The 27,372-nt window shown below is 44.5% G+C and overlaps 1 protein-coding gene across 1 annotated transcript; it reads right to left on the bottom strand.

Moving 5' to 3' along the window:
* Window positions 1-16,875: 16,875 nt before the first annotated feature.
* On the bottom strand, window positions 16,876-24,794 carry dhrs3b (dehydrogenase/reductase (SDR family) member 3b; the record flags this gene model as incomplete). The annotated part of the gene is made up of 6 exons (XM_079297138.1): window positions 16,876-17,268; window positions 17,387-17,512; window positions 18,822-19,060; window positions 19,474-19,593; window positions 19,898-20,041; window positions 24,600-24,794. The coding sequence occupies 6 exons, from the start codon at window positions 24,792-24,794 to the stop codon at window positions 17,184-17,186; spliced, it is 909 nt and encodes a 302-aa protein (XP_079153264.1). The 3' UTR covers window positions 16,876-17,183.
* Window positions 24,795-27,372: the final 2,578 nt, after the last annotated feature.

Below are 27,372 nucleotides of genomic sequence, written 5' to 3' on the forward strand. Positions count from 1 at the left end.
TTACCATCAATTACCACCTTTAACCGCTGTCTATGTGCACAATGATATCAGACAGTGAAGCCAAAAGTAAATTTGATTTCTGAATCAATTTTGATTAGTCATTGTTTTATATTCTTTACACAGATGGCAGTGTGAGTGGGAATAATGGACCAGCATGCAGGCTTTGATTTATTCCAGAGAATCTAAATTTATTCAGACCAGCCTCAAAAAGAAGAAAGATAAATCATTTAATCAGGGTTATCCCTTAGATTCCGTTACAAACAATTCATGAGAAAAACCCTTCTGGGGCACAAAACACTGGGCCTGCCTCCATTTTCCTGGAGAGTGAACACAGACCAAACTGTTTGTTGTCTTCGATGACTTTTCATACACTCTCACCTGCTGTCGCTGGCCAATCAGGGAGGATCTCTGGAATAAGTGCCAATTTAACCCAGGTGGCATCAATCTCCCCTCATTTGGAGCCAACTGGTCGTCAAATGCACTTTGAAAAGAGCTATTAATCACATGAACCCTCTCAAGAGGCTTAAGAAACAAAAACAGTTGTAAAAGGTTTTTTAAAACAGCCTATAAGGACACATTTTCCTGTTCACTGGTGCGAACAATTGTGGAGTAAAATTCATTTCACGATGAACCGCTCAAATATGCTGGGCGTCCATAAAATCTGTCACCCAGATATTGGTAATGGAGCGGTGCTATGTTTTACATCTCGGCGACGGCTCAATCACAGGTGCGTGTGTTTCAGTTCTTTGGTGTCTGTCTGTATGAGAGTCACCCTTCTTCACAAATGGAGTGGGTTTGAAACCAAAGTATGATGTAAAATGGATTTTCAAACTGAATGATGCTTTATCCGTAATACCTCCGCCGGAGCTGCAGAGATTCAAGTAAAGTTAATGTGGATTTTCCCACAATACTATTAAATAATAAATTAAAATCATCAACAAAAAGCTGTCGTGATCTTTGTGGCAACGTCTCCAACGAATGTGTAACAATAGGGTTGCACCACATGGGGGTGCAAAGGCATCATTATTTTCAAAGCCGTAGCAATAACAGTGGTGTGCTCAGTGTGCTTTTGTTGATTTGTTGATGCTGATTTGCATTCAAATTCATATCACAAGATGTTGAATCCAAGATACAAGCTCACCTTCTGGTTCTCTGCCAGCCGCTCTGCTCAGAGCTCACAGAGGCTCAGGCTGAGTGGAAAAGTCCACTGCTTTTAGTACCTGCGCTGCAGTGAAGAGTTCAGAGTCGGAAGCAAAGGGATTCATCTTGGTGACATTGACTCAAACTGGGCCACTCATTGACTTGCAGTGTTTCGCTGAGCTATACTACAAATGGAAAAACAGAGATGTAACATATCTCAAATCTTGTCTCCTGGTTCTTGTAAACGTTATTTATCGAAAAGCAGATTCCATTTCTGAGGAAATTGAAAAAAGTACAAAAGTGCTGCAGTTTCACACCGATACTACAGTACAGGCTATCTGGCAGAAAAGATAGCCAGAGTCAGTTTTATCTATTTAGTAGCCAGTAAACATTGCAGTCTCTGCAACAGTCTGCTGATTAAGTAACATTGGTGATCCATATTTTGCTATTCTGCTTCATAATTTTAGAGTTGTCATGTTTAACCGCACACCACACATATGCAGAGACACTGTAGCGAATTATCAGATTCTTAACACGCAGTGAAAAGTCTCACACCACGATGTTCGAACATCGTTCCGTAGTGCATCGTTACGTGGCGTTATGTAGTGCATTGTTGCATAGTGCATCGTTACGTAGCGTTACGTAGTGCATCGTTACGTAGTGCATCGTTACGTAGCATTATGTAGTGCATCGTTATGTAGTGCATCGTTACGTAGTGCATCGTTATGTAGTGCATTGTTACGTAGTGCATCGTTACGTAGCGTTACGTAGTGCATCGTTACGTAGCGTTACGTAGTGCATCGTTACGTAGTGCATCGTTACGTAGTGTATCGTTACGTAGCATTACGTAGTGCATCGTTATGTAATGCATCGAACCGTAGTGCATCGTTACGTGGTGTTACGTAGTGTTACGTAGTGCATCGTTACGTGGCGTTACATAGTGCATCGTTACATAGTGCATCGTTATGTAGTGCATCGTTGCATAGTGCATTGTTACGTAGCGTTACGTAGTGCATCGTTACGTAGTGCATCGTTACGTAGTGCATCGTTACGTAGTGCATCGTTACGTGGCGTTACATAGTGCATCGTTACATAGTGCATCGTTATGTAGTGCATCGTTGCATAGTGCATTGTTACGTAGCGTTACGTAGTGCATCGTTACGTAGTGCATCGTTACGTAGTGCATCGTTACGTAGTGCATCGTTACATAGTGCATCATTACGTAGCTTTACGTAGTGCATCGTTACACAGTGCATCGTTATGTAGCGTTACGTAGTGCATCGTTATGTAGTGCATCGTTACGTAGCTTTACGCAGTGCATCGGTACGTAGTGCATCGGTACGTAGTGCATCGGTACGTAGCGTTACGTAGTGCATCGGTACGTAGCGTTATGTAGTGCATCGGTATGTAGTGCATCGGTACGTAGTGCATCGGTACGTAGTGCATCGGTACGTAGCGTTACGTAGTGCATCGGTATGTAGTGCATCGGTACGTAGCGTTACGTAGTGCATCGGTACGTAGTGCATCGGTACGTAGCGTTATGTAGTGCATCGGTACGTATCGTTATGTAGTGCAACGGTACGTATCGTTATGTAGTGCAACGGTACGTAGTGCAACGGTACGTAGTGCATCGTTACGTAGTGCATCATTACGTAGCGTTATATAGTGCATCGGCACGTAGTGCATCGTTATGTAGCGTTATGTAGTGCATCGGTACGTAGTGCATCGGTACGTAGTGCATCGGTACGTAGCGTTATGTAGCGCATCGGTACGTAGTGCATCGGTACGTAGCGTTATGTAGTGCAACGGTACGTAGTGCATCGTTACGTAGTGCATCATTACGTAGCGTTATATAGTGCATCGGCACGTAGCGTTATGTAGTGCATCGTTGAGTAGTGCAGTGTTGCATAGTGCAGTGTTACGAAGTGTACACCGTTGTGTAATCTTACCAAGTGTACTGTTACGTAGTGCCTGGCCTGCCATTTTTTTAAATCTGGACTGAGTGAATACAAAAAAAGACGATTCTAATGACAATTATATCTGACCAATCAGTGGTCGGCTGTGTTTTAACTCCTCCTTCTAATATTGACTCAGCCTACTCTGAACCTTGACCAAGGTGGTAGAAAAAAGAAAAGTAGCAGGTAACCAAAAAAACTGCGAGGTTAGTTGAATAGAGCCGGCACTCCTACCATACAGTGGACATGCGGTAATAGTGGAGCCATTAGCAGCTAAATAAACATGTATTTTCCCTCAGCAGTTGGTGCAAAAACCAAAACCAAACTAAAAGCCTTACATTCATCAGGTGGCCATCATATCCACCCTATGTTCAAGATGATGCTATGTTTTGTATGAAAGATCTAACAACCACAAAGAAAGTAACAACTGTTGAATGTGGTGAAGTAGCAAAACTTACTTTCATAACAGTACACCAAAATAGTACATTTGTAGTAGAATATATATTAGTATACTTCCAGTGATAGAACGTCTCTGTCTCTTTCTTTCTTTCTTTGTTGCTCAAAGGAACACAAACACCTACATACATGACAAGAGCACAATAAACTCTCCACACTGCCAACACATTAGGTTGGCAGGTGTAAGGAGGAGGAAGCATCTGAATGGGCTATAAACTTGAAAGGCATTTCCTCTTCATGAGAGGAGTAAGAAGAGTTAACTAGGTGACTCCGTATGAGATGGGGGTGTATGAGGGTGGGTGGGAGGAAGGAAAGCAGGAAGGGATGGGGGTGTTGGGGGGGAGTGATACTTCTCTGGAAAATGTATTGGTCTACGTGGAAAAACAGGTCAAAAAAAAAAAGAGAAGAGAAGAGCAGGAAAATTTAGGGGTGAGGGGAACCGGAGCTTTGGCCTGTGGATGAACCCATCGGGGACTTTGCTTGGTGGGGTCATTCCAAGTTCAGGTCTTTCCCTCGCTGACTCTGCGAGAGAGGAGGAGCTGTCCATGGCTGAAGGGGCCTGCTCTTGACGGCCTACAGCCCCTGCTGTGAGCCCCCCAGGGGCCCTGTAACACAAACCCATTTCCAGCAGGAGTTCTGCGGGGTGTGTGGGGAATGAGGGCATGCCCTGGGTAAACTGAGGTCATTCCGGGGGTGGGAGGGTGAGGAGAGCCACCTTCGCCAATAAATATTTTCCTGACAGTCAGAGGAAGGTTTGTTTGTAAAGCTCTCATCCCTGTGTGTCTTTGTAAAGGCTCGTGTTACTATTCTCACCGGACACAGGAACAGCTCTGCAATGTGAAAACGAGACTCTGCGGCCACACAAAGGAAACACTCTTCAGTGAAAGTGAAATTAAGGAAAATAAAAGATCATTTGACAGCAGTTTACTTTAATAGTTCCACAAATGTACCATGAAAAGCTCATTTTCTCTCATTTAGTCCCTTAACAGAAATGACACAAGTACCAGGTGGATGGACTGACCGCACAGATGGAGCAGAGGCTTATAAAGACTTTCAAATAAAGACAAATGAGAGACAGTCTATCATTCGACACTCACAGACCAAACAGTAAGTCAGGGGTGGCCAACTAATCAGGCAGTTTGCACAGGCAGCTCAGCATGGGTCCTTTGAGTGGATAAGTGGTCCCTCCCATAATGTCAAGAGTAAAGCCTGTACCAGGGGTTAGGGAGAGGTTGGCAGGGAGTTAATGAGATGACTGGTTGGGTGATCAGCAACGAGAGGTTTTGAAAAACGGTGACACAACACATTGATAGAGACGGAATACTTTCTAGATTTATGAAGTGTTTGTTTATTGCCGATCACAGCAGGTGTCCTACGAGGACGAACGAGTCAGACACCTGACAAAAACAGTTGGCCTGTTTTCACTCCGTGCACTGGCATTTTGTTTTGAAACTGTTGTCAATGACAGATTATCTCCACTTGTCACTGCTCTTCTCTCTTTCCCATTTCAGACTTCAAGCCTGGAATAGTCAGCCATAGGCCGGCATGTGCACAATACTTAAATACACGCTGAATCATCGTATTTCCCTGGCTGCATGACCAAAATCAATGGTCATGTTGAAATTGCCCATGACTCATTGACTGAGGAAAAAACACTGTAATGTTATCCAGAGCAGATCAAGGCAACATCAGGACTTCTGCTCTCTGATTCACTCCCAAAGACTAATGGTACGACTTTGGCTGTATGAAGAATTCTTCTTTTAGATTTGTGATGATGACATTTAATGGAAACATCCTCACCTGATAGTAATGCATCAATCAATCCTCATCTGATTAATGATGCATCATGCCACCAGGGTTTTTATTTGTAATAGAAAAAAGCTCAGTGAAGTTTTTTTTTTACCACCTCTTCAGTATTCTGAATCTTGCCTTACATAATGTCTGGCCATCTGGCCAACTCAGGAGTGAAACAATATTTGCTTCAACTGCAGTGATGTGATCCACAGCATAAGGAGACTGGGTTTAATGTATAATAACATGAAGACAGAGTTATTCTAAAATAGAAATAAAGAATGCATTTGTGAAAAAAACAAAGGTTTGAATAACAACTCAGCTGTTCTTATACTTGTACTTTTCTCATACTATATAGTAATGCAATGACATAGTGTGTACGATTCTATTTATACTATTCTTTATTCCTATTAAGTACTTCAGTAATGATGGAAAAATACTCACTAAATATATTTTAAGTATCAAAAACAAAAGTGCACATTTCTGCAGATTGATCCCTGTTAGTGTGATAATATTATACTATTTGATCAATATTTCTGCAGCCCTGTCTCCAAAAATAAGTAAATAACTTGTAATATTACCTGTACAAATCAAGAAGTTCTATTCCGTTTTTTTATTTCAATTTTATATACATCTAATGCCAAACTATAATGCGTTTTACTAAACCTAACCAAGTATGACTGTTTCCTAAACCTAACAAATTCGTTTTGAAGCGTATTTTGTTCCAATCAACAACATTAACTGCTTCTTTCAAACTGTTTCAGACTGTGACCGTATTCCGGGAGAAAATAAATTTCTCCTGAAACTCATTAAGTGCAGTTTAATTGTATGAGAACGTATCGTGTTGTTGGAGACAGGCTTGACATATCAGCATGTCAGCGGCACAGAATAATATTGCATGACGGTCTTATAAACTGATCACACGTTGTAAAATCTTGATCTAAAAAGTAACTATGGCTGCTAAATAAATGTAGTGAAGTAAAAAGTGCAATAATTCCCATTGAAATGTGGTGGAGCAGACTTGTAAAGTCATGTAAAATGGAAACACTCAATTCAAGTTTATTTTTATTTCCCTTTAAATGCTCAAGATTGCATCTGCATTTTAAGTTAATCTTGTTGTTCTGAAAACTGCCACTTCTGTGTAAAGGAACATTCTGTTATCCACAAAAGGAACTCATTCCACCGGCCTGATAAGGACGTTTGGTATTTAAAGACACTTTGTCTCAATTGACAGGTCTGCTGGACCTGTCTCTCCAAGATGCCAGCAGACAGATCCTGTCTTGCTGACAACACTGTGATAGAAATAGAGAGAGAAGGGAAAGCAGGAGGGGCTGTGAAAAAACACAGCATGAAGGGAGAGATTGAGAGAAGTTGAGAGAGGAGAGGGAGGGTAGAGTGGAGAGGTGAAGGAGGGTGCAGCGGGAACAGAGGGGGGGGGGGGGGGTAGGGAGGTGGGAGTGGGAGGAGGGGGAGGCTGTGCGTGAGTAGAGGACCTCCCCGTGAACTGTGCAGTCGCGAGCCGGGTCATTGGGGCGAGGTTGTCAGAGCGTGCCTGAAACAGTACACCCAGGGGTTCAGCCAGAGTTCACACACTCAGTGTGCTAGATCCATGTCCCTCAGTCAGCGCTCGCCGCCGTACACCGGCATATACACAGCAACACGGAAGAAACTCCCATGTGCCACACGCATGCACCGAGATGGGATGGAATGCCACAACAAAACAAACGCAGACGCACTTGCGTAATGTACAGGATGTGTAAAACACAATCGGTCTTCTCAGGCCGGCCTGCATGGGAGTTTCGCACAGATGAGCAAACAGCAAGAGTCTTAAACGCGGACTCCACGTGCACTGTGACATGTTGTTTTTCAGAGCAGTGCGAGCAAAGTTTGTCTCGGGGAGACAAACTCGAAATGAACCGGCAGGAAAGGCAAAGTGCAAAGTCTCGCCTCTCGGTGCGAGACAGAAAAAGTGAACCCACGGAGATGGTAACCGATAGTGTCCATAGCCAGCAACAACACTAGCGACGGCACCAGCAACGTCGCAAGGCAGTGAGAACGATTTTCTTTAATTCCAGTCAGTGTGGTTTAAATAGGGGAGGCCACGAAGCCAGAATCCCCTCTGTGTGACTGAGCTCTTTGTGGGCAAGCTGTCTGCTTTACTCCCATTGAAGACTGGTTGGCCCATTGTCAAACCCAGAGCTTGACCTGGTGTTGAACCCAATTGTCAAACTTGCAGTGTAGTGTGGGACCTTGGTGGGGGAGGAGAGCCACCAGAGTGTGGTTTAGCTGACTGAGGCAAGTGTTTGTCATCTCTCGGTCCCAGACAGAGTTCATCGGGATTTCATATGCCTCGGCTAATGGAGAAAAAAGCTGTGAAAAGTGGAATTTCCCGGCAAAAGCCTCCTTTCAGTATAATTAATGTGGTCTTAATGTGGATTTCGGCCTTAAATACACTGTGTTCTCACATTTCATCGAAGCCCTTCCAGTCTTGTGGTGACCACCCCGGTCTCTCTCCCCAGATTCTCACGCTGGGGATAACTCAGTCTTGTGTGTCACATGAGGATTTGACAGACAGGCCCAGCTGTGGCAGTCAGGCGCCAGAGCACCACGCCCTCCGAGTCCAAGGCAGACAAGGCCCAAACCCAGAACAATTCAGTCTTTGTGAATCGACTGGAAACCATCAACTGCATCCAAATGACCGTAAGCTGTAGATACAAGCCAGATGTTGGAATTCCTCGGCTCAGTTCAATCTCAGTCCAGTCTGGCTCATCCAAGCCCGGCAGCAGAGCAGTGGCAGGGAAGGAGGTGTGGGGGGAGGAGGGGTGCGGGTAGTTCTGATCGTTCTGTTGTATGAAACCCAGTCCGGTTTGAATGCGAGACATGAACGTACGGTGGAGCTGTCGGATTGACATGTTTTGCAAAACTGCAGCTCTTTTATTCAAGGCTTTGTGGCGATTGAAAACAGGTCGCTGCGTAGTTTTCATCGTTTTGATGAAATTCTTTGCAGCGTATCAAACCCAGCCATGTCTCATGAGGGAAGCTGTGTTGCACATTAGTCCATGTATGATTCCTCCTTTCAACCAAATCACCCCCAGATGCCCCCATCCAGATTGGTGATACTTTATGGAACCAGTTAAGAGAGCATTAGACCTATTTAAACTACATTGCCACTCAAAGCGGCCTGAATAAACAGCTGCTTTTCTGTGCGAGTTGGATAACTTCTTGTGCAAAACAAGCGACTTCTTTTCCCAAAGTGTCTCCATTACGAGCAGCCTATCGCGTTAGCAGGACCTCCAAGAGGCCACGATAGTATCGTGTAAGGTCCAAATCTGACACGCTCACAGCGATCCGGTGGGAGACTCATTTGTCCTGGTGCAGGCTAATTGCAGCAGCCTGTGCGACCACCCCCCCGCATTCCCAGCCAACCTTTCACCTCTGAGGTGTTGAGCAGGCAATTACTCTTCTTGGCTTCTGTGTGAAGGGTACAAACACAAACTACTCCTCTCCCTCTCCATCTCTCATTTCTCTCTCTTTCTCTGACCCGCCCGAGTAGCACTTGGACAACATACAAGTGCGTTGTAAACACACGCAGCGATCTTTAGGTTCAGTAGCGTGTCACGCGTAGGAGGACGGCTGCTGTGTTGTTGCCCTCCACACTCCCTGGATCTTCTCTTGAACCTGGACCCTGGTGCATGTTTTTGTTCAAGATGTCTCGAGCTCAATAGTGCTACGATATTATTTTTTACAGCTTCCGTTTTTTCAGTTGTCAGCTTTTAGAGAAAATAACAGCGGTAGAGAAACACAATGATTTGCTTTCCATTTGTATTCCTCTCACTTCTGTTTGATATGAGCCTCAGATGCAGATGTGAAAGCTGTAAGCATGGAAAAACATTTAGCATAATGAGGGACCCATATGTTTCGGACCTCTTCCTCCTTATTAAAGCTTAGCATGAGGGCAACGTTGTGCCCCAATGATGTGGCGTTTTCTGAGTGTGATGTTTGCTCAGACATATAACTGAGCCCCATGCTGACTCGATCGTTTAGAAAAGTGCTTTTAAGCCCTCCTGCGCCGCTTGATAACCCACATCCTCTCCTCAAAACCCTCAGTAACAGCTCTCCAGAGGGATGCTTTCATCCTGACGCACACTTTGTGTTTGGTCTGTTTCCATTTAGCTAAGTTCAGGTGTAGTTCACAGAGGCCGCCAGCTCTGGTCATGTGACTTGCATGCTGGGCTGAGGGCTTGGGAGGCCGTTTTGTGTGTGTGTGTGTGTGTGTGTGTGTGTGTGTGTGTGTGTGTGTGTGTGTGTGTGTGTGTGTGTGTGTGTGTGTGTGTGTGTGTGTGTGTGTGTGTGTGTGTGTGTGTGTGTGTGTGTGTGTGTGTGTGTGTGTGTGTGTGTGTGTGTGTGTGTGTGTAATATATCCCTGTGATAGACCGAGGACTTCTGTGGCAAGAGCATCTTAACTGTCAGCTATTTTACATAAGCCAAGAAAATATGACTGATATTTCATCTATTTTTATTCCCGTCAGTGTTATCAGTGTGCCTGTGGTTTGGTAAGAGGCCCGTGGATCTCATGTCTCCCCTTGTCATGATGAGAGCAATGGCATGTTAAAAAAAAAAAGATTGGACAACCCTTTGAGATCTGTGAGGGTGCTGAGAGGACGGTGCCCTCCATCTGACCCACATCTGATTCACCTTGAGCAAGGCCGGCTGCTGGCCAACGGACGCCGAGTTCACCCGCGCTGCGACACTGTTGCGTAATCTACGAGGAAGCCGCTCTGTAACAAATAGATCTGGATGAGGCGGTCCATCTGGGAGCAACATTTTTCAGCCGAGCTCTCCTGACGTGATGCCTAGTGGGCTTTATAAATATCCTGAGCCCATCCGCGCAGTGTGTGAACTGTGTTTCACCCTCCCACACCCTTCCCCATGTGAGTGTTTGCCTTCTGCTCGCAGTGAAAAGCAGGCTTTACTTTGCTTTGTTTGTCCCTCAGCGCTTACCTCCCACTTTCTCCCTGTTAACTGTCAGTGTTCAAAAGCAGAACACTGGAAACCACATGTGAAACAGAACTCTCTTGGCTTCACAATGAGGGTGAATGACCCAGAGGGATTTTTTGTTTATGTCATATGGGAGCTCGGAAAGATCAGAAGGAAAAGTCGCCGTTTATATCCTTTAGAAATCCGTCGCAGGCACCATAACAGGAACTATGTAGGGCACTTTTCATTTCAAACTTGTAAACTGCCACACAAAAAGCAGACCATTATCTTCTCAAAGAAGTGACTGCTCGTGAGCCACTTTCCCAGTGGTGCTGTGTGCCCCTTCGCTCTGATCTGGTGTATAGTTTCTAATCATAACTGTTGGCATGATATGGTGTCCCCAGAAACAAATGTTAATGAACAACCGGCGATAGCAAAGACAAAGTTTTCTGTGTAGCTCCAAAACCTTTTCCCCACAGAACAGAGATCGCCATATAGATATTCTGTGCTTCTCTGCTCGCCGTGGAGAAAGGAGCATGTAGATATGGCTGGCGGCCAGTGATGAATAGAATTTATAGAGTGGTTGACCTTGTGGTGTAGAACTACAGCCCCATCAACCTCATGCATATTTACGGTGCATCTACCTGTCATGGCTGCATTGATATGATTGATATGATATGATACTGATATGATTGAATATTTCATGGTAGGATTAGGCAAGTTATTTGTTTCAAAATCACCTGTGCCATGTGCTATTTGAGGCGAAGTCCCACCCCTTCCAGTGGACCCTGTTTTGGACAGAATATGTACAGTCTATGATGAGAGACATTGATTTGTGTCATGAATGATACAGTATATGATGTTTGTCAATTTAAAAGATAATTTCACAAGTCAAGAAAGTTTCATTTTGTCAAAAAACTGTTGAAGTAAAAGATCAAAATACCAAACTATAAAGACTAAACACCCAAAAGTCGCGGAAGTGAAGTCTCTTGTGAAGCTACAATGCCTGTGTGTTTTCGTAGCGGGATGGATTCAAACCAATAACAGGTCTTGCTTGTTGTTTCGCTGCAAGTTTATCAAACACATCCTCGGGATGAAACACATCAGGTAAGATAACATTACATGTGTGCGTAGATATAGCTAAGTTACCCAGCTAGCTAGCACGCAAGGTAACAACCGTGTTGGTGTTGGTGACGTACAGTGTGCAAGACCATAATCTGTATGAAATATATGTTGAGTCTCTTTGTACATATCTTGCACCGATACATCACCTGTCGGTTTCTGAAGAGCAGCTGTGAAGCTCAAAGTGGCCATTTGAGAAACTGCAGTTTTTGGCATTTCTGTGTTTGCTTCATCAGCAGCTGCTTGTGCAAGACGAGAGATTAAGTTCACACAAAACAACAAACCTCATTGATCAACATTATGTGTAATTCACTGCACAATTCAAACAGGATCAAACATGATTGTCTCTCGCCATTGACTTCCGTACATCCTTTGTTCCCATAAAAAGGTCCCGTGGTGGACACCGAAAGCGGAGGGACTTCGCCTTTCTGTATGTATGAACATGACAAAAGCACCAAATAGTGCCTGCAGACAGAGACACATGCAGCCTATATTTGCTCAAGATGTCCCTCTGAGTCTAACGTATTACACAACCTGCTCAGTAATTCATGGATTGCAGCTAATTTCCTACATGTATCTATGTGTGTGTGTGTGTTTGTGTGTGTGTTTAAGGGACTGACACCCTCTGAGCTTGCTGCTCCCTCTGACCTTTAACACCACAGTGTATAATAACTCTTACAGTTTGACAGGTCAACTGAGGCGTCACTGCTGGCCCCTTGCTGTGGGTTAGTGCTGAGCCTTTTTATCATACTTCCCTAACCCTGTGATGGATGAACGCTGCAACAAACTGGCTAGAGGGCTAACAGCGTTGCTCAGAGAGAGCGGATAAGGCGTTGTAACAAATAACGCCTCGCTGAACTCCACTCCACTACCTTCTCCCCGGCTTCAGGCTCATCCAGCTATTGGCTTCGGCTGGCGTTTGCTGGTCCACAAAGCACACAGACTTCTGGGGGTTTAGTAGTTCACTGCTCACATAGATTCTGATGGCAACTGTCCTCAGTGTGTTAGTGCAGAGTCAGCGGATATCTATTAGGGGCTTTTGTGCAAATGTGACAAATATTGCGGCTGCGTGTTTGAAAGAAATGATGGTGTTTTTAAAAGGATAGGATTGGGCAAACATTTTCCGTATTCTACAGACCTCAAATGAATGTGAAGTGAAAATGGCTGTGAGTTGTTTTTGTAAACACATTCATCATATGGAGCAGAGCCACATTAAGCTCTGAAGTCACAGTGAACCATTTGCCAGGAAATTGGGAGTCACAGGATCTGTAAGTGTATGTGATGCGAATAACGACAGAATCCTGCACTGGCTGAGGTTTTACATGCGTTCGGCATCGCTGCACAACAAGCCAAATGGACTCCAGATCCGGGCGTCTATTATAGATTTAATGGACCATTGGAGGCCGACTTTCCAAGCCCCCGTGTTGAGATTACAAATACCTGGAAAAATACACTCAGGTTTGTCTCTCCTCTTCAAAGCATAGAGGGGGGAAATTCAGGGGTATTCAATGACCAGGGTGCAGTGAGTGGTATTGATGACGAATAAACATTTAAGATAAACTTGCGTTGACATGTGTGTCCGTATCAAGAGAGATGATTCCATTCGCAGCACAGTCTTTTTTTAAATATGAACCACACTGACTTCTAATCTCATGTTTTGAGACCACAGTGCAGACCTAAATAAAAGTGAAGTGTCCAGCAGAGACACCTGGGAATGTGGTCACAGCTGAGACAGCCACATGAGACCAAACCGTAAGTCCTGTGCTTCCACCTGCGCCTGGTCAGTCACCCTGGAGTTCAGGGCCTTCAGCAGGGGAAGGGCTCTCCAAAGCCCCCTTTGATTTATTCTGTATTTGGCTAACCTTGCTCTGAACCTTCCCCATGAGATTTCCCAACCATTCTAGCCCTCCTCCTCCTCCTCCTCCTCCTCCTACAGCACACGTGAACTACATGCCTCCTTCATCTAGTTCCATCCCAACATGCTTCCCCTCTGCTTTCGCAAGACCTCGCTCAGAGAATGAGAAACAGGCCCTCGGCTCGGAGGAGGGTCCGGTTCAGTCTCGGCTGAGCCCGTCCCCCTCCCCACTCAGTGCGGATCACCTACTGATCACAATGTGCGGCCCTATCGTGAGTGCACAGGAGGGCATTTATGGTTCGCCCGGGATTCAAATGAATGTTTATGAGCCTTGTCTGGCAGCCAAAGGGCAGGCACTCTCCCAGCTTTTACAGCCACTCTCATGGGTTCGCCTTTGGTGGTGTGTTCTTGCTTTGACTTGTGCTCGGATACGGGGTCTCTCTCTCTCTCTCTCTCTCTCTCTCGCTCTCTCTCTCTCTCTCTCTGTGTCTGGATCTGTGAGCTCCACATCCCCTCATGTGTTTATTACTAGGGGTTGAAGTGTTACTGTCAAGGCAGCAAGGGGCACATTTTCAGTGTACGAGCCCTGTGTGCGTTTGTTTTGCAGAGCCCTAAGACCACATGGAGTTCACTTGTCTTTCAAGTGTATTGTCACATTTTATTTTACGTCCCCTCAATGTTGGCTGGTTTCACAATCTTCAATATTGAGCTGAGAATCTGTATTCATTACCATGCTGCGTATTCTGGTTCTACGTTAAAGATTACTGGCTTCATGATTAACCTCACAGCGAGGAGGCAAACAGCACTGCCACACTGACAAGCACACATTTGCGCTCCGTTGCATTTCCACTGACCATTGCTCTTTGCTCTGATCTAAATATATTAGTTGCAGTCTCAGGGGGAACCAGAAGGAATGAAATGGTTTTGTGTACTGGTAATCAGAAGGTGCTTTGTGTGTTCTTAAAATCATCTATTTAGAGTGTGAAATGCTTCTTTTGTCAAATAACATGAACTGCTATTTTATTTGATGTAAAAGAGAGTTTTTAATATCCACAATCATGTTATCGAATGTAATACAACACAGAGCAGTATTATTAAAGGCCGTGGTAATTCCAATTGGTGCATTAAAAGTGTTCCGTGTTTCAAGTCCTGCACGCTGTTTATTTGTATATTTTCTGAAATTGACAGCCTTGACGTGATAAAGAGGTTTAGCTTGTCTAACACCGCTCACCACGACGTTAAGAAAACTGCAGCTGAGTGCGGTATTTACTTTTCTACCACAGCCCCCTCCTATACTGCAATAAACCTCAATGTGGTCAGATTTTAGCCTCATCTCATTAAAAATGAATGAGTTCTGATTCACTGTTTACCATCTGTGAGGTGAAAAACAGCACCCCCCCCCCCCCAACCTTATTACTTATTTTACTGCGGCTCATGATCCCTAATGGTCTTTGGTCTAATGATGTTTATGTAGCGCAGTATAACCTGAACTTTTCATTTTGCTTCCATTTGGGTTTGGTTCTCTCCATTGGTCTCATCTTTGCTTGTCAGAATATGTAACCTTTATGTATGACCTACATGTTTTGGACAGTGATTCTCAAAATCACAGTTGTAACACATACCAGCAAGGACAAGAGCTTATAATAGGCATTATTTTGTCTTGTAACTATCGACATTTGGAGAAAACTAGGTGGCACACACATTGATTAATCGGTCCTGAGTAACTGAGGTTCCAATGTAGGACTGTCCGGGAAGTTGAAGCAGTCCTTGCCAAACATGCATAAACCACATTGTTTAACCAGTTAGTTTTAGGGCGATATGCTAACTACATGCTAAAATGCTCATTGCTCATAATTGGGTGTGATGATCAAAATGGTATTCCTTTTAAGGTTTGGTGTCTTTATGTGTTCACAATAAATACAAGCTCAGTCAACATGTCTAAAATGTGCCGCCTATATACTAAAATATGAGTGGACTGGAAAGAGACATTTCAACACAGGAAGAGGACATCTACCCTTCGGCATCCACCAAGCATCCTTGCCATGGACACAGCTGCAAGTGCTGGTGGTGTGTGCGTCCCCAAGGTTATTTCAGCTAGCGTCTTAGCCTTTGACCTGTGTCAAATGTTCCATCCTGTTTTTTTAGTTGAGTTGTAGTTGACTAAAATAGCCCGAGTCAAAGGAAACCCGACCTATTTTTGTGTAGTTTTAGTTCATGAAATTGGAGTCTTTTCTAGATTATATTCAACATTTCAGTCAATCTAGTCTAGCCACCACATCACATTGGGTCTCTTTTTCCCGAGCCCTGTTGTTGTCAAGTCAGTTCCTCCGAGTCGTCCTGACTGTGTTCACTGTATGCTGCCGGTGTCGTCCCAATACAGCACCGCACCACGGGGCACAAAACTGCTGCATTGAAAGAAAATTGGAAATTTTGGTCAAGGTTATAAAGTAAAGAAGGTACATTCTTTGGATTTTTTAAACTAATTTTAGTCTCATCTATTTTCATCAACAACATTGCATGTTAATATAGTTTCTTTTCATTTCACATAATATGAATTCACAGATCTGTTTCTCCACTTTGGTTGAAGGTGCTCATTAGCTGCTGTTCCCCACAGGTAACTCCCCATAGAGCAGACCTTTGCTTAACTTCAGTCCCGAACAAGAGAAACTTTTTAGTAATTCATGCTATAAACTTAGCTCTTCGCAATTTGAAGATGCTTTTCCTCATTCTTAAATAATATCCTCTATCAAAAGGTAATTGTGAGACTCTGGCATTGATGCATCTCATCTATTGTGAATTTCCACAGCTCCCTCCCTTAGAGCTAAAGCCTTGGAAAATGTTCAGATTCATATGCAATAAAACGAAAGAGGCACATTAGCCTCTTGGGTTTTGCTAATGCAAGTCACATTTATATGATCTACTTTCACAAGCATGTAGCAGTTGCAGACACTATTGTATGAGAGCGAGCCGAGCGAAAACCACATTTGATACATCGTCATCTTCACAGCAGACATATATAGCTCGCTTTTTTTTTCATGATTGCTGTCATTTCAGGGCTCAATAATTGTTGTAATTGAATGTAGTTTAGACCACTGCGCACATGTGAGGAAGAGGTCCTGACCGACTTGTTCCGAGTTCACAATGTTTACGGAGAATTACACGATCCCCCCCCTTCACCAGTCACTGACAGCAGAGAACAGACAAGAATACACATGCCCCCCCCCACCCCACCGAGCGTATGTTTTATGTTTTGACAACATCGTCTGTCACAGTCACTGATCTTATGCTTGGAATAAATCAAAAGGTGCTGTCAAGACTGCCATGGGAGTCAAAACCCAGACACAAAACAACAAATACCTCCCAAGTGTTTTATTTTTGTTCTATTTTCATCATGCACAAAGAAACACAGTGAGTCTTCTAAAACTCAGTTTTATTATCTTGTTTTGATTCAAAGACATTAAAAGGAAAACAAAAAAAGAAGCATAAAAACAAGTGTCACAGGAAAAACTCCCAGAATAACTACTGGTACAGACCTATTCATGGCTTCTGTTCAAAGTAAGAATGGCATTCAGTCCTTCATACTGTACACATAGGCAGGCAGGCACACACACACACACACACACACACACACACACACACACACACACACACACACACACACACACACACACACACACACACACACACACACACACACACGACCTGGGCGTATCCTGCAGTTTATCAATTAATTCTACCTGCAGGAGCAACCGTCCTGCATGTCCCCTAAGTATTTGTCTTCCCACAATCACGGGGCCTCCTCCACTTACAGATGTCTTAAGGTCCATTTTCCCTTCACAACACCTCAGAGCTGTTTCGGTCTCTCTCACATTGTGTGCAATCCAGGTTCATGTCCTCCCTTTGAACGTGTTCATGCAGGTGTAACTCCCAGAAAACTTGTGGATTTCTTCAAGTGCAACTTGTGGCATGAAGCTAAAAAAGAAAAGAAAAAAAAAAAAAAGTGCATAAAGACCAGGGATGGAGTGCTAGACATGAAATGATTGTGGTGATAAAAACAACACACGAAAAAATGTTAAATGAAATAATTTACCTTTTTAATATGACAAGGGCATGCATAGTCCAGGGCAGGTAAAGGAAGGCCTTGTCAGCTCTGACTGCATCCACGGTGCTCTGGGCCACTACCTCGGGTTTGAGAGGTGGAAAGAGCTGGGGAAACCTTCAAAAGAAAATAAAGTACTTTTGAGACAAAGTGATGATCTTTCTGATAAAATCAAAGGAAGCATTAATGGTAAGAAATCATTAAAAGGCAACAAAGCAACAGTGTTGTAAGCTGTCAAACTGTACATTCAATATTTTTGATGTTTCCACACAACAATGTTGTTGTCATTTAAACAGTTAAAATAAAAGGAACATGGAGGAGTGGCTAGTCACTAAAGTGAGAATAGCTGGTCCACCTTAAAAAGTCAGCCCACCTTAAGTGAAACTGTGCAGAAGTTGTCGCTAACTTCGGGGCTAACCCCCTTCAGGGGGTTGCAGGTGGCGAGCAAGACGCGGGAGCTTGTGGCTTTTCGGCGCTTAATTCCCTAAAAAATAAACTGTACACACACACTGCACTGCTACCTTTACAGCTAAGACGTTGCTGCTAACTTCATACTCTTCGTCACGTACCCAGCCAAATGAACTGACACAGGGGAGAGTTACTGGGAAGCCGGCTGCATGTGTCCCCCGATAATGCACGCAACATCGTGGCAGCTAACTCTCCCTGACAGGTGAACTGGCGACTCAGTGGCCGGATTTTTCCATCTGTAAAGCTTTCACATCCTATTAATGCAAGTTAGAAATTTGGCTTCTTCCAAGTCTTCGTGCCTTCTCCTCTCGCATGTTTCCATGGATCGGGGTTACACCAGGATTGTGATTGCGCCTGCAGCCATAGCCCTGCTTGACGCTATGTAAATAAATTGAAATTGAATTGAAAGTGTTTTGTGCTTACACTGCAGCTGGCGATGAATAATGGATTCAACCTATTTGTGAATCGGTTATTGTTGCTGTTTCACAGCTTGTAGGCCACTTCAACCACAGCAACGCTGCATGCAAGGTTAACGGTAAGCGATTGTCTAACGAAGGTCGGAAAAAAAAAATCTAAGATATCCTTCCTACCAAGAACCAACGCCACTAGCGTGGTTAAAAATAAAGAAAAACTCGAGACCACCTTCCATTTGGATCACTATAGCAGCGATGTACCGAACTTCTGGTGCCCTTGCTTGGAACACGCCCATCTTCAAACTCTGCCTTCGCTTTGACCTCAACTAAACACCTGCAAAGTTTCTCGACTGCTTCTTATACTGTAGCGACGCTACCGAGGTGACAACATTTGTGTCTGTCCACCTGGCACTCTCTCAAAACGGCTTCTGTTGTATTTCTCACTATAGCGGGTGTTTCCGGGACCCCATTTTGCCACGAAGACTCACAAGGTGAAAGCAAGAGCCCTGTCGCGGCTGGTAATTACCCCTAGCATCTTTAATTACCTGACTCTCATGCCCTGGAACATCTCTGTATTGGTGTGGAAGGGAAGAACCGTGGTGCAGCCAACGCCGGGACAGTCCAGCAGCCCCAGCGTCAGACTCTCCATGAAGGCCAGCGACGAGGCCTTGGAGGTGCAGTAGTCTATGGCCCCAGGGATGGGGGACTGCGACAGGATGGAGTTTATGCACACTACATGGCCGTGCTGCAGCTCCAGCATCCGAGGCAGGAAGGCTTTTGTAGTCTGGGAGGAGAAAAAGAAAAAAGGGAGAATGAAGACAAGGTGGAAGGAAGCGTGGAAATATATTCAGTGGAGTAAAAAAGTAGAACAGACAAGAGAATCAGGCCCACAGTGTAACCAGATCAAATTTCCATTTCCATTTAGTTGATAATTGCATTTCTGTCTGCATACGACATCGTCTTTTGATCTCTATTCAAAATCAAAATGCCACGAGTTTCAAAATCCGGCTGATGTTTCAGGGGCTGAGAGGCAATTTGGAAATACCCCACTTAACCTGCCATAATAGCGGTCGTGATTGACAAGTCTGGGGATGCCTTTTGTATATAATGCCATGGTGTAATCAGATAAATGACAAGGAAAATCTGCTCTGAGGAATCCCTCTGCTTCTGCGTGCAATGTGCCTCTGCAAGTCTTACCCAGAACTGTCCCATGGTGTTGATGTGTTGGGATTTCAGAAGGGCGTCGTCATCGCTGTCCATCAGACTTTTGCCGTGGACCACGGCGGCATTGTTCACCAACATCGTGACATCTCCCACCTTAGATTTAAAGAGCACGACACGATTAGAAGAGCGCTGTCACCGGGTCTTATATATTTTATATCTGCTTTCAGGAGATGATACAGTTGTGCTGCGCCAGAGCTGTCAGCAATATCCCCCGCTCTTATTCAGATATTACAGATGAGGTGTAATCTATACACCAGATGGGAGACAGAGCCGCTCAGAGCCAATATACATACAGAGGAGGTTAGAGAGAAATATTTCATGACGTGTTTCACTGTGTGCAAACAACATTTCTCTCTGTGCAAGTAGAAAGGTCTTCATAAATACTAAGCTAGCGTACCTTTTCTCTTACAGCCTTGGCTTGCTTGTATACTTCCTCCCGATTGGCCACATCACACAGGAAATAATGGCACTCTGTTCCTGAGAGAGAAATCTCTTCTGCAGTTTCTTTGAGGCACTTTTCTGTTCGGCCCCACAGGATCACCTAGCAAAAAAGAATTGTTGAAGGTTAGAGACAAACTTGAAAGGAATATTCTGGTTTGAAACGGTGCCGAGATCAGACGGAAATCAAGCGACCGGTTGATTATGAGTGGAATAAAAAGGGATGTTTTTACAGTCGGTGATCAACAAGACATTACGTAGGTTTAGCACAATTGTTTTTGGCAATGAGACCTGGTGGAACTGTGGAGGATATTTGAGCAGCAATACTTTGTTCATTTAGTGAACAGAGGTAATTTTCACTCCAACAAATAGTTTTCGAGCAAGATTAAAGGCCCCGGGGGTTGCTGTATGAATGAACTGTCTCTTCATCCACCCGGGGTCTAAAGGAAGGCTGTTCATTTGAGCAGGGAACATGGGGTTGGATGGAGGTGGGGGACTAGTGATTGGGCAATTAGATCTGTCAGTCTTTGGGGTCAGGGAAAGGTAATGAAATCAGGGGGTGAGGCCTCCTCATCGCTCAAACTCAAATTCTCAAAGAGATTACACGGCCTGTTGGGCAGATGAGCGCCGTCATTTCTGGTCAGGGAGCCTGAAAACAGTGAGTGTGTGAAGTGCTGAGGACGCCAGTGTGGGATTTGGCTGGTCGCCCGTGACCAAGGTTAATATTTGAGCAAAAAGTCTTCTGGAAAGTGATCTTGTGTATGTGGTCGACTGCATGCGTGTATGCACACAAACACACACACATAAGAGAGCGTGCCACTTGCAAGGGTTCAGTAGCTATAGATGATTACGCGTCATCTTTTGCAGGACAAGTTAAGATCAAGATTTTTTCGCAATGACATGGTGTTAATTTGCACATCAATGCTCCTTAAAAATCACCTATTCCTTGCTATTCCTTTAAATACTGACACCGTAAAGTTCCCGGGGAATCAAAGATCAGTCTGAAATGTGTTCTTTATTCCTTTATCAGATCCGAAGCAATAAGGGTTTGGCTCCCTCTGTGAGCCGCTGCTGTTTGAGTTACTTTTTGATTGTTTTTTGTTTGCTTCATTTGCAAGCCCATTTGAGTAATCAGTGACGGCAGACAGGTCTTGATAAATAACCGAAAGCTTTTAATGGGATTTGAGCCTTACAAACAAAGCTGACAGCTCTCATTAACAGCCAGCACTCAAAACTGTGCTCTCCTGTTAAAATGTTATTTAATTAATTAGGTTTATCACCCGTCACAACACACATGGCCCTCAGAACAAACAAGCGTTGGCCAAATTGCGATTTGGATTGAAACAGTAAGAAAACAAGTATTTTTTTATTGACCTTGCAAAAGCCCCCTTCACTCTCAGTGATACACCAGTGATTGTTCTAACTGGGCGTGCCTTAATAACAGGACTTAATGTCAACACGCGCTGCAAGTAAAAGCTCTCTAATCGACAAATTAATAAGCTTGAAACAAGACCTTATTAAGAGAGTGAGAGAGAGCGCAGATGCCACTCACGGCTGGCTGGGGGTGTACGTCTCCGTGTCCCCAGTAGCTCCAGCTGGATTACAGTGATACTCTATCTCTCAGGTCTGAATGTACCCTCCTTTTCACACCCATTGTATTGGCCAGCGGAGAGGCAGCACACAGAGGGGGCAGCAGGAGTTCAGGAGGCAGTCGCCTGCCGCTGTCTAATTACTGCGGAGACAGCAAGGTCAGTTGCGGGGCAATACCCAGCTGGGAGCGGTGTGCTTCCCGCCTCCAGCACAACACACACACACACACACACACACAAACCTGTCGCCAGTGCCACGGTTCAGTTCATCTTCCTCGCAGTGATCTCTTTATGTTGTGTTTGCAACCACATAAACATCTATGTTTTGTTTTTGAAAACCCTTTCTTCTGCAGTTGTTGCCATGGTACAAAAAAATACTTAGAAACGGAGCTTTGAAGAAATATGCTGTTTAGATGTTAACTATCTACAGGCATTGTTCTGAAAGCCCTCTCGCGGCGCTCTGAACTTGGATGCCGTGTTTGAAAATGCTTTGGTCTGGTTTATTGTTTCAGAGCTGCGTTCTGCAACGCTCCCCCCCGCAAACAGCACAAAAGACGACCTGGCTCCCCGGCTCTCCATCTCCCCGGATTGTTTCCTCAGCGCTGTAGTTGGTCTTCCTCGCGCCGTAAAACACCAAAGCCAGAACAGAGGGGAAAGGAAATTCCGGCTGCCAAATCACAAAGGGGCTCAAACTGGGGTGAGCGCGAGTTCGCAGAGGTTAGCCCTATTCATAATTACCCTCTTATTTCCTTTTAGCATCTCTTTAGGCGGGGAGTAATTGTCATACACATTACCACAGGTGTTGTTTTCAATACCTTCACACCTAGATAATACCAAACAATGGGGTGCTGACAAGCATGGTGACATCCTTTGTTGCGCAGCTGCAAAGTAAAGCTTTTAAAAACCCTCCGGTTTCTCCTTGCTCCTTCCCCAAGGAGATGGCAATGAAAGACGGAAGGAGGCAGTTATTGTTTCATTGAGCTTTTAGCAATGTTTTCAAGCTGCTTAAATTGCGCCTTAAGAGAACATCGGCGGTGTGAAGCTTGTGTCACACATGTACGGATAACTACGACCCACAGCTTTCAGCTGGGCGGCTCAATGCCTTCTCCCGGGGAAATTACCGCCACTTTCTTCCTTGCGTAATGACTCCACCCCATCTGAGGTGATCAAAAATAGAGCTACTCTGCATTAACACATTACTGCTAAAAGGGACACCAGCGGCTCATCAGGCACTCAGCTGTGTAATGCTCACCCACTGGATTGGTCGACAAACCGTAGCTGGAAATGATGATGGGAACAGAGCCTGACCTGCAGTGATGGGGAACTGTCTATGTAGCCACTGGAGCGTTTCGGGGCCAAGGGACGGCTCCTTGTTATGGGGGCGAGAGTGGGGACGAGATGGGAGGGTGCAAGGCTTTGACAAGTGGGGTGATTCTCTGAAATTGGCAGGACAGATTGAATTACTTTTAAACTGAAATTCCAGTGAGAATATTGATCAGAAATGTGAGGGTTTGCAAACATGGCCTCCAACGGATCAGTCTAACACAGCAGTGTAATCTGATAACTTTTGGATGTGGAAAATCCGTACTTTTAAAGGGGGCTAACCAAATGATGTCTGTCCAACCCAATGCAGATTCACGTTAAATCAATCGGTGCCAGATTTCAGTACCGGAGAGCGTATCTGGGACGCAGGCAGCGCTCACTGTGATATTTGAAATGCGTAATGCAAAGCTGGCCAGGATAATGTCGTGGTGACAGACTATCAGACTGGAGGTTATGTTTTGGAGGGGAGAGGGGAAAAAGGAGTTGTATTTTGTGTGTTAAATGTTCTAAATAAATAACAATGTTGAAATTGGGAGGTTTACAACTGAATTATTTTTTGTTGTTATTGCAGAGTTTAGTACCAAAAGATGATAGCATTGGGTACCCAACCCTACCTTTGGGTCCCTATACTTAACTAAGGTTTGGGTCCATGTTTACTTCCTGTTAGCTTTTGTCATACACATACACTAAAGCAGGAAATAAACTGGGTCACATGTTTAGGTTTAGAACTATGAAACAGTTGATTCTATTCTAAGCAATGATGGAAACATGGGTAAGAGCACGCACACTTCAACGTCACATCCAGCTGGAAAAATCAAATGATGAATCATGACTTCAGTCTCAGCCAATAAACATTTCATGATCATCAGGTGCCTGACCCAATACCTCTGTTGTTTGATGACAGTGCATTTCAGTTACTGTATCAGACCTTTGTTTCGACTAATCCAAGTTAACGTAATCTGTTCCTCTCTAACCCATTTTGTTCGGTTGTCGACACTCATTTAGTTTTGCAATACACTCCATGAAAAGGCAAATCGTGTCCTCACGCTACGCTTGAAAACAAAACCTAATCTGGCTTTTATTAGAAGCATTATGGGGCCTTTTCTGGTGTTGTGATATGTTGCCAGATGTTAGTCGATAAATGGCAAGAAGCTGTAATAGGGTCAAAGCAGGGCTGTTATTATTTGTACGACTTTGAAGCAGTTTCAGTGAGACTCTGTGCAAGTGCCCCCCCCCCCCCCCCCCCCGCACACACACACAAAGCATTGAACACACAGCCTACATCTTTGGATAATACACTTCCAGACATGTCAGTCATACCAGAATCACCCAGACCTTTAGCGGGATGAATGTCAGCCCACCACTGCACTTAATCACATCAATCAGCCATACGGGCTGCCCGGACCTGCCCTCTGGTTGACCCAAGCTGTTGTGCAATACTTGAACCAAAATTGAGGGCATGTGTCTCCGGTCCCACTGGACCAACTGGGCCACTTAGAGGTTATGATCCCCGCTGTCATAGAACATTGGAACAACAACGCACATGGGGCAAGGTGGACAGGACTGCTACCTGGCAAGGGGAAAGGGGGGGGGGGGCATTCAGGCTACTACTGGATTTGACACTAAATTTAAAAAAAGCATGCCTTAACAAAACAAACAAACGTGCGTGCAAAAATAATTCGAATAGTTCACTAGAGTGGAAGGAGCAACGTGGGCGCAACAAGTTGTCTCGCGGTGAGATGAAGTTACCTTTCTGGCCCCCTGCTTGGCAAACTCTTTGGCCAGGTGACGCCCGATGCCTCGTCCCCCACCGGTGATCAATACCACCTCCTTGGTCAGGTCCTTCCTTCTGCTTGGCAACAGCGAAAACAAACTGGCTCGCACCACATAGTAGAGCATTTGAACCGGGAAGAGGCACATGCGACACGCGCTCCTCAAATCCATGTCGAAGAGTGCTCGCGGGGCAGCCGATGAGCGGGGCTGTAATGTTGACGCTGCAGGTTTTTACGTGCACGTATCCAACAACAGCGACTCGCGAGCTCCTGCAAGTTTATCCGCATGCAAAAACAATCTCGTGTGCAGCCTCAGAAACAGTTGCATGAGTAATCCTCAGGCGGAGACATATGTAAAAGAGCAGACGTGTGTGACTTCGAGGAGCTCTGACATGATAGTCGACGTGCATCACGCTCTCTATATGAGTGAGCGATCAGTCATTGCGCCTGTCAACCACTGGTAGAGTCACCAGAAGCACAAGTCCAGGCGCCGCTCCGCGGTGTGCGCTACTGAACCCGCTGGGCTTTCGTGTTGTGTTCCTGTGCTGCCCTTTATATATATGACCGCCTCTGCCCTGGCTCCGTGCTTCCACCAGTGAAAGGACGTGGATGAATTTAAAGGGGTGGTTTGTATGGGCATTAATCCTGATTGACATGTTAAGTGGGGATGAATATTGTTTTGCCCCAGAGCCCGTCTGCCCTGCGTACTTGTTTCTTCCCCCCCCCCCCCCCCCCCAAGTGGTCGCACCGCTGCGTGCCAGGTGGGTGCCCAATCTTGTTTGGAAAAGTTTTAACTTTATTAACTTAACCTCGTCGCGTGACGTGCCGAATAACAATGATCTTTCAATCACAGGCTGCACTGACGGTTATAAGTCGATGGCAAGATCAACAACCAAAGCATTGTGATGTAAGAGTTCCAGATGGGAGAAGTATTTGGTCAAGGGCTTCTTAAATAAGACTGAGGTCAACTAATCCTTTGTCAAGCCCCCCTATTAATTAAGTGAAACAAATCAGCAAACAAACAATGAATCAGCACTAAACAAACACACAAACCCTCCCAAATAAATCACCCAAATAGGCATATAGATAGATAGAGATAGATAGACAGACATACAGACAGATATATAGATAGATACATTATGTGTCAAAATATACAATAACTAGAAAATGTTTGATTTTGACCTTTACATTTGTATAGGCCTATACTGCTGTTGAGGCCGTTACTGATATCTGCTCTCTCCAGCCTTAATATTGTGATCAGAGAGGTTCCAATTCCATTCATTCCTTCCCCATAGCGATTCTGACACTCGAACTATTGTGCATCTGTCAATGCTGAGTACCGAACTAATAACAATTTGGTAAAAACTCTATAATATATATAATTTAAGCCTATGTATGTGATATCATTGCTATCGCTGTTGTATGACCCGGTTTAGGTTAAACCCTTTATGAAGCGTGAACAAATGCAAAGAATGATGAATTGTTATCTACCGTAGTTTGACAGATACACAGGAACAACAACAGCCCATATCGCTCGCTCGGGAGAATGTCCAATCCAGCATTTTTGGCTGTATTGGAGGAATTTCACATACTGGTACCGGTATCAGAGCAACTGTGATTCTGATGCTGACTAAGACATTGTATAGCCTCATAATACACGTAAACGTGAAGTCGAGGTGATTCACTGAATCAAGCACTCACATTATGAATTCGAGAATTTGTCATCTGCCACTTTCCATTCCCTACATCTGTAGCGGTCTCCTTTGTGCAAAGCCACATCGATTGTTTGAACCCAATTTGTTGTGGTTGGTATTTTTTTGAAGCGCACTCCATCTTTCCGTGTGTGACAGTGCAATTTGGTAAAAATAGGTCAGCCGAGTCTCAGAAGCTTGGCGGGGTGACAGACAGAAAACTGCATGAATGCACTGAACTAATCATATGAATTCACGAGCCCCAGACAAGATTCCAGTCTGTGATTTTTGGCCCTAGCACTGTGATTTTTACTGGGTATCGCTGAATTCAGGGCTTTTTCAGCAATTGGGATGGGTTTTAAGAGCGGCCTCACAATGGTTGCTTTGTGCTGGGCTCAGCTACTTAGGGAAGGCAGAGAGGCTCTCGGGGGCTGCTAAAAACACTCCAAGACAACACGACTCCAGATGCTGTCTTCCTTTTGGACATTTTCTGAGATTTACAAAATCCTGAAACCCAAAGTCAACTTGCACTTGAAGCATATCGGCCTACCAAAGTATTCCCAGCTGAAATAGAATATAAGTTAGTGGATTTGCAAAAACAGGAATAAAAGTCTGAATATATACATTACAGTGAGTGTCAAATGCATTTAGGCTGCTTGCAGAATGCAAATAAAATGTAAATAGTGTGTCATTCAGAAGGCACTGATTATTTATACTCATGCTATCACTGCCATCTACAGATCAGCTGGGAAAGTTCAGATAAGGGTGTCAGCACTCACTGGGAGCGTCTCCGGACATTTTCTTGCCTTAGATACCAGACAATGAAAATGCCACTCTTTGCCAAGTGCAGCTGTAAGCAGCTGAGTTTTCCTCAACACCAGGGGCAAGAAATGAAGAAAGAAAGCGACCCTCACATATCTGAGAAAGTATTGCCTCGGATTGGAAGGCAACTTAATGGGTACGATGGAAATATGAGCAATTACAAAAGTGCTCTATTAACATAAAAGGCTATGTGAAATATTCCACATTGAGACAACCCGGTTTCTTTGGGAAACAGCT

Source organism: Melanostigma gelatinosum, assembly GCF_949748355.1.
Source record: "Melanostigma gelatinosum genome assembly, chromosome: 3".
Taxonomy (NCBI): domain Eukaryota; kingdom Metazoa; phylum Chordata; class Actinopteri; order Perciformes; family Zoarcidae; genus Melanostigma; species Melanostigma gelatinosum.